The sequence below is a fragment of the Aphanomyces invadans genome (genome assembly GCF_000520115.1).
Source record: "Aphanomyces invadans strain NJM9701 unplaced genomic scaffold supercont1.21, whole genome shotgun sequence".
NCBI classification, from domain to species: domain Eukaryota; phylum Oomycota; class Saprolegniomycetes; order Saprolegniales; family Verrucalvaceae; genus Aphanomyces; species Aphanomyces invadans.
Window position 1 is genome coordinate 1,213,005 of NW_008580166.1, and position 7,387 is coordinate 1,220,391.

At 55.0% G+C, this 7,387-nt stretch overlaps 4 protein-coding genes across 4 annotated transcripts; 2 read left to right on the forward strand and 2 right to left on the reverse strand.

Annotated features, from left to right (window-relative positions):
* Positions 1-157: 157 nt before the first annotated feature.
* On the reverse strand, positions 158-954 carry H310_09562 (hypothetical protein; the record flags this gene model as incomplete). Its single annotated transcript, XM_008875662.1, has 3 exons — positions 158-217; positions 545-623; positions 719-954. 3 exons carry the CDS (start codon positions 952-954, stop codon positions 158-160), a joined length of 375 nt encoding a protein of 124 aa, XP_008873884.1.
* Positions 955-2,013: 1,059 nt separating this feature from the next.
* H310_09563 (hypothetical protein) lies at positions 2,014-2,450 on the reverse strand (the record flags this gene model as incomplete). Its single annotated transcript, XM_008875663.1, has 3 exons — positions 2,014-2,048; positions 2,091-2,172; positions 2,271-2,450. The coding sequence occupies 3 exons, from the start codon at positions 2,448-2,450 to the stop codon at positions 2,014-2,016; spliced, it is 297 nt and encodes a 98-aa protein (XP_008873885.1).
* Positions 2,451-3,874: 1,424 nt separating this feature from the next.
* H310_09564 (hypothetical protein) lies at positions 3,875-5,263 on the forward strand. The gene is made up of 7 exons (XM_008875664.1): positions 3,875-3,905; positions 3,966-4,034; positions 4,082-4,327; positions 4,386-4,465; positions 4,516-4,617; positions 4,663-4,777; positions 4,826-5,263. Exons 1-7 carry the CDS (start codon positions 3,891-3,893, stop codon positions 5,228-5,230), a joined length of 1,032 nt encoding a protein of 343 aa, XP_008873886.1. The 5' UTR covers positions 3,875-3,890; the 3' UTR covers positions 5,231-5,263.
* Positions 5,264-6,606: 1,343 nt separating this feature from the next.
* H310_09565 (hypothetical protein) lies at positions 6,607-7,153 on the forward strand (the record flags this gene model as incomplete). Its single annotated transcript, XM_008875665.1, has 2 exons — positions 6,607-7,107; positions 7,148-7,153. The coding sequence occupies exons 1-2, from the start codon at positions 6,724-6,726 to the stop codon at positions 7,151-7,153; spliced, it is 390 nt and encodes a 129-aa protein (XP_008873887.1). The 5' UTR covers positions 6,607-6,723.
* Positions 7,154-7,387: the final 234 nt, after the last annotated feature.

The following is a 7,387-nucleotide window of genomic DNA, read 5'->3' on the forward strand; positions in this document are numbered from 1 at the left end:
AGGGACTATCACGATGGTTGCGCCAACTTTCGATCCTTTACAGTCATGGGCATTCATGGTGCGTTGAGATAGCCACTCCAAATATTTTACCCAACGGCAAGCGTTATTGCGTCGCCGCTTTCGTTGCCCAGGGTATATCTGGTTGCACCAGGCAACATCAGTCCGTCATGACTGCTGCTTTGGCGGCGGCCAAAAATTCGAGGCCCCAGTACGCCAACTACATCAAGCCATGATGACGAGAACGTCCGCAACTTTCGTCGGGTGTTGCAACAATGTGACCTTGCATGCAAAGTCGAGTGGACAACGGGCCGCAGCATGGCCAAGTCGATAGGGCGAAGCAAAGCTCGGCTTTCGAGTTACGGATGCGTTCGCTGCACTCACTAGTGTTTCGATCGAGCACCAGTCCGTGCAATTGCAACATCGGCTTCTTATATCCGACCGCGGACGTTGCCACGACGTGGCTGGTGGTGGCGTGGTGGATTTTTGTGTTTCGCCTCCGTGGAAAGCTTGACACTACTCGCTCCAATCCTGCCATGGGGCGGACCTTGGGGTCGCCCGGGGAGTGAACCATGGGGTGGCCGCTGGGGCGGCCCTTGAGGCGGCAGTTTGGACAGATCGGGGAGCTGTTTTTGATCCGTGTTTCTTACGTCGCTACCTTGTCCACCTCCGACGGAGTCGATGATATGTTTTGATAGTTGAGCAATTCATCCACCAGTACTGGATGAATTGCGGTTCCTCGGCGGTTTTGAGCGCCTTTTTCTTGGTAAGTCGGCGGGTCCTGGGCGGCTTGGTCACTTCGAGGGCCGCCGCCTCGTCTCTTCGTTCGACCCCTCTGCTAATTTCGCCGTGAAATGGCTCGCTCACCGAGTCGACCTGGCTCCCGTCGGCCGCGGTCGGGTCCATCCAGACGGCCAAGAGCGCCAGAGACAGCAGGATGCGAACAACGATGGCCATCGGTCGCTTCCTCCGGGATATCAACAATTGAGTTGTGTAAAGATAATGGAATTCTCGGGGCAGACGAGGGCCTCTACATCCATCAAACAGCACAATGGTCGTAACGAATACAGGAGGAAGGCCAATGTTCGCCAGGATTTGTTGTTTGTACTGCATCGTGTGGGACGCGTAAGCCCCAGTGGATCGTTTACACACTTTCAACATGCAGCAGGTCGCCACGTTGCCTCCATGACAAACGAAACACACCCAGCACCACGCGAATCCAGCGCGTCTGGTCCATCGTACGATCGCGTCGTCAAGCGCAAACTACACGGTGGCGGATCCCCTGACGATTCTCGGCAGCTTCCGTGCTACCCCGCCAGTGCCTCAGCGGGTCCAAGGACTCCAAGCGAGGGATTTCGTCACCATATCGCCCCCCCTTACACTCAACCCCGGAAAAAGCCGACATCTATCGTCCTGACGAGAATCGAGGCAGAGTCAAAGACATAGTTTAGTCTTGCAAGTTGGCCCAACTTGATTGGCTATAATAAGGAGAATTTCAGTCAGTCAATCACAGTTCTATGTCGAACTACACATTCAATTGGTCAAAAGAATTGACATTTCTGCCTTGGCATTGAAGTACAGCATGTGATAGGTGGTCGGTATTTTGGGGGGACGTCAGCATTGTCAGGGAGTTCACTGCGCCCCCACCGTCGTCGCCTCGGACCAGTCCCGTCTGGAGAATTCCTTCGCCGCTTTCGATGCCCAGGGTATATCTGGTTGCACCAGGCAACATCAGTCCGCCACGACCGCTGCTTTGGCGGCGGCCAAAAATTCGAGGCCCCAGTACGCCAACCACGCCAAGTCATGACGACGAGAACGTCCGCACCTTTCGTCGGGTTTTGCAACAATGTGACCTTGCATGCAGGGTCGAGTGGACAACGGGCCGCAGCATGTCCACGTCGATAGGGCGAAGCAAAGCTCGGCTTTCGAGTTAATGGGGGCGTTCGCTGCGCTCACTAGTTTGTGTTTCGATCGAGCAACAACAGTCAGTGCCATGGATATTAAACTCGTGCAATACTACGACTTGTCGAATGATCCCGGCCCGGTGGCCCCTACACGCATGCAACATCGGCTTCTTAAATCCGACCGCGGACGTTGCCACGGCGTGGCTGGTGGTGGCGTGGTGGGTGTTTGTGCTTCGTCTCCGTGGAAAGCTTGGCACGACTCGCCCCCTGCCTGCCATGAGACGGCAGGTTGGGGAGCTGTTGTTTCATCTTGGACTTGTCTCCGATATTTCTGATGGAGTCGATGATCCTTTGCACTTGATCCGCTACGGTCGGAACGAGCATAGGTAGAACTTGTTGTTTGGAAAGGCGGCGATACTTGTCCGGCTTGGTCTCTCTGCGCGCCACCGTCTCGTCCACCGAGTCGACGTTGGCGCGGACAATGTCGCTTTGGGCCATCCAGACGGCCAAGAGCAACAGAGATAGCAAGATGCGAACGGCGATCGCCATCGGGCGATTGCTCCGGGACACACCAATTGAATTGTGTGAAGATTGGAATTCTTGTCGTTGAGGGGCAAAGATAGGCGTGTACATCCATCAAACAGCACGATTCATCGTGGATACTGGCGGATCGCCATTGTTCGCGTCGTGGTGTGTACCATGGCCGAGCTCGAGCAAGACGGTGTAGCGAGAGGTATCATGGAGTGATCAGGTCGACTTTGCGGGACGAAGCACCATACAACAACACAACAACAAACGTGTGGAGCAGCAAAAGATTCGCCAAATCGCTGCGTCCACTGGATGGATCAGCCATACAGACACCCTTGCCTTGGCCAACTTCGCAGCCCATTGACCACGTCCGGTGGGCCAACGGATCGTCGTGCCACAAGCCTCAACGACATCCTCCCACAGAAACACCACGTGGTGCTGTGGCTGCCATCTCGAATCTGTCAAGCGACCAACTTGGACGCGTTGATGCGATCGAACTGGTTGTCGCGATGGTCGGTATAGCGACGGTCCGCTACACCAGTGCTGTCCGAGCGGCCAACAACTTGCCAGATTGACACCCTAGGTGGTGTACGTGGTAGTGCATTCAAACCATCGAAACCTCCTGGCACAGCTGCGGCTATTCTCGGCCCTCGTCCCCCCGATTCCTCCCATGGAACGACAGTGTTTGCGTTCGGACAACTGCATCGCATATTCTTGGCCATGGTGGCGCTGCCCGCATCAAGTTATCGCAAGCGCCAACAAGACAACGACGGAACAGGTACGAAGGGGTTGTGGCCACAAGCCCAACACGCAGGCAGCCCCCCTGTGGGAATCGTCTGGGGAGCTGCCACAGAGTATATAGCAACATGCTGGGGGCGTCGCGGTATCTGTTGTGCAGACTGTTTTGCTTCCTGCCCAAGTCGTATCTGAAATAAGCTCGTGCTACACGTTTCGAGTGTGCTGCTTCCCCCAGGATGACAAGCCCAACGAGAAAGGCGCCGCCTCAGCAACAGGCGACTTCGTGTCCCTCGATGACACAAAGGTGCGCAACCCAGTGCACCGTGCTGTTGCACTTATCACCTGCGGCGCTGCACCATTCGACATGTTGTTCCTGCATGGTTCTACGTCGCTTTGCCAGCGGCGCCCCACCACCCTCGACGCTCCGTGTGAAGGACTTTCAGAAAGAGTGCCGACTGCGTGGAGATTGTGGTCGTCCAAAAACTGCACCCAACCACGCGAGGTGAAAATTTCATTGCCGCGTCCGTTGCTTATGGCATAGCTGCCGGTTGGAGCGGGTGGCGTCCGTTATGGCCTCTGATTTGGTGGCGCCCGAAAATCGAACATGCGCGACATGCCAATCACGCCAAGCAGGTCGGCGGGAATAATTGCCTCCCCCGTGAACATGGTAGGCACGCATCACACTCAGCACGTCATTCGCGAATTCCCCGCTGTCCAGTCGCCATGGCCATCCAGGAGGTAGACCGCTTCGTCGTTCCGGCAACCTCGCAGTCCTCATCGGCGTCGACGTGTGCGCAGGGCCCGTACAACGTCAGAGCAATCGAACAAAACCTCCAAGCCCATGTGGACTGGATGAAGCGCATTCAAGTCGGTGCCGCATTCGTGCTCGTCGTGCTAAGTTGCTGTGTGCGTAGGCTCTGGCGCTCATCCAAGAATGGGCAAAGAGTGAAAGAGCGCATAGCTCGCCTGGGTTTGTGAACGGAATCCATCAACTCCGCGACCTCATTGCCGACCAAGTCATGGACATTCGATCGAGCGTGTCGAAAGAGGCGTCGCGGACGATCTCGGTGCTGGCAAACAACATGAAGGACGCGGCATTCCATCCCCTCCTCGACGTCTTCCTCTCCGCGCTCTTGAAGGCACTCGTCGTCACGATCGAGGTGCGACGCATTGGCAACTCCTTCGAGTTCCCTCTGGTCTGAATGACGCGCACTACAGGTGATTGCGTCGGCGGCCGATGCGTGCATCCAAAGCGTCCTCAAGAGCTCTCGTATCGGCCACTACGCAGCCATTCCCAAGTACGTTCCCGACCGTTCATGGCAGTGTTCGAACCGCGCGGCCCTGGCAGACTCGTTGAAGCGTGTGCAAGTCGCAATGGCACCCTGCGCAAACACGCGATGGCATACATGGCAATGATCTGTACCGAGTGGAACCCTCGGTCCATGCACCGGTATGCATGCTGTGGATATCTCCGGTGACGCGGATGCGTGTGTAGCCATGGAGTCCCCAACCACTTGTCCAAAGTCCTCTTGCTCGGGCTCTGCGACGCCAGTGCGGACGTGCGCGCCATGTCGCGCAAGTGTTTCTGGGCATTCCATACGATTGACACGGTGCGTGGCAATGGCGCGCGGCGTGGATTTTCACACGGCGAATCGTAGAAAAAGGCGCTGCTTGTGTTTGACAAGCTGGACGGAGCCACGAAGGTCAAACTGGTTGAGGAAGGGGGCTCGGTGTCAAGTCCAACGGGGGTATCCATGGCGCTCCCGCCCAAACCGATCCCGCGCAGTCGGTCGATGGAATCGGACCCATTGCCCCCGTCGAAAGACGTGGCGGTCAACCCGGTCGTGGCACGACTCTACCAACCCAACTATTTTCAAACCCGATGGCAGCGACTGGCAAAGCTCAAAGAAGCCCGCGACCTGCGAGAATGCTCGTTTGTTCCTGCCATTCGGCGGGTCAAGCTCAAGAACCTCAAACTTGCCGACGTCCCCATGCTCGAACTAGATAAAGTGGCCCTAAAAGGCGACCTAATAAGGGGCTGCGTCTCCCCCGTGAATGCGTGATTGCGCCTTTCATCACGGTCACTTTGCCCGACATTCCATCCTGTGCGTGTTGAGTTGCAAGCACGTCCGACGCGCACGACGTCGTATATGGTTCGGAACGTCAACTACCATGTTGAATCCTGCATTTGCAAAGGAATGTGGTGGTGAGAACAGGGTAGTTGGTCCGGCAGGAAGAGAGGACGGCATGCAGCTTTACGATGGACACACACACAACGTCCGCAGAAACTAGAGCGACGGAAGGACATTTCGGACGCGAGGTCGGCTCGTTCCCTTTGAGTTTTGGACCCCGGAGCGAGAAGCCAATGCCTCCATCGTCTCACTCGATGACGACTTGTTCAAATGGGTTTCGTGCGAACGAACAGCGACGTGCCAGCGTGTTGCCGAGAGGTCGAAGGGCCGCCCCCAACCCCGACGCCCCTTATCCCATCAGTCGTTGGAATATTGCCTTGTCGTCGCACGTTGGGAGTTTGTGAAGTTGCATTTTGGCGAGTTTTCACCACGTTTATTGCCGTATAAAGTACATTGCTGGTATTTTGATATAAAAAGAAATCCTGTGACCAATTCCGGGTGAAAGTCATTGGCGAGTTTTCAACACGTTTATTGCCATATAAAGTACATTGCTGGCATTTTGTGATCTAAAAATGCAATCCTGTGACCGTTTTCACGATTTTGGAAATTTCGCAACTTCTGTGCAGAGCATTCAAGTCAACAATCACGATTGTATTCCGAGACGTCGACTGGAATGATGTGGATCGTATTGGCCCAATTCTTCGTGATCAAGTATTGTCCATTCGATTCCTGACCCTATTCCAATTACCGTGAAAACGCTTGTTCGATTTCGTAAAATTTGGTGGAATCATCTTCAGCCAATGTAAAATTCTACCGAAACAAGATTGCCCAAAATTCCATCGCAAGGAAAAACTCCCATATGTGGTGAATGAAACGTTCCAATATCATTGCACTTATTTAGGGTAACCAAGCAGTTCCGACGTTGTTTCATGGGAGGAGCTAAATCAATCCATGGTGCGTCTGCCGAGGTAGTGGCGTCAGGTTCCGCACACGTCAGCCTTACCTTGCGATCCGCGCGGCTCGGGTTTGTTCATTGTGAAGATGCTTTCTATGCCATCTCACACATTTCCAGCGCATGCATCAAAGCAACCACCGCGAGCCACCGCCGCACATGCAGGCACGTGCGCGTCGTCTCACTGATTCAGTGGTGGTCAAATCGTAAGTGCTGCCCGATTGTATGGTTTACGTTGTTTAAGTTCGGGCAGCCTGGCACTTATGAAGGTAACTTTGTCAAATTTGGCCAATCACATTGCATTATTTAAGCGGATTTGCTCGATGCGTTGAAAATAATTCCTTAAAATAGTGCACTTTCACCAACAAACAACGACGACAACGTACGAAGAGCAAGTGTGGCACCGAGTCGTCGGTCGTCGCCCACCGTCGCGCCACGAGTGGCCCCATTCTCCATTCAACGCAGTCGCGAGATGAAGGGAGTCACTGCCTTCCTCCTGGCGCTGGCCCTTTGCTTCGTGCTGGTGAGTGTCCATGCAGACACATCCCTCGACAAGATTCGAGCAGTCCAGGATGCGTCAACGTCCATGGCACTCGAGGAACAACAGCGCATCTTGAAGTCCAAGAATACCACCGTCGCTCCGTCGTCCAATGCCGCCGCCCCTCCCGCTGTGACGTCGGTCAAGCCTGTGACAACGAAGTCGACTGTAACATCTGTGACCGCTAAAACCACTACCAAGCAGTCTGCCACGACCACCAAGCCTGCCACGACAAGCAAGAAGGTCGTGAAGAAGACGACGGAGAAGAAGGTCGTGAAGAAGAATGCCAAGACGACCGACAAGAAGGCCGTGAAGAAGGTCGTGAAGAAGGCGACCGACAAGAAGGTCGGGAAGAAAGGCGTGAAGAAGAATGCCAAGACGACCGACAAGACGACCGACAAGAAGGCCGGGAAGAAGACGACGGACAAGAAGGCCGTGAAGAAGGCCGGGAAGAAGACGACCGACAAGAAGGCCGTGAAGAAGACGACGGACAAGAAGGCCGGGAAGAAGACGACGGACAAGAAGGCCGGGAAGAAGGCCGTGAAGAAGACGACGGACAAGAAGGCCGGGAAGAAGGCCGTGAAGAAGACGACGGACA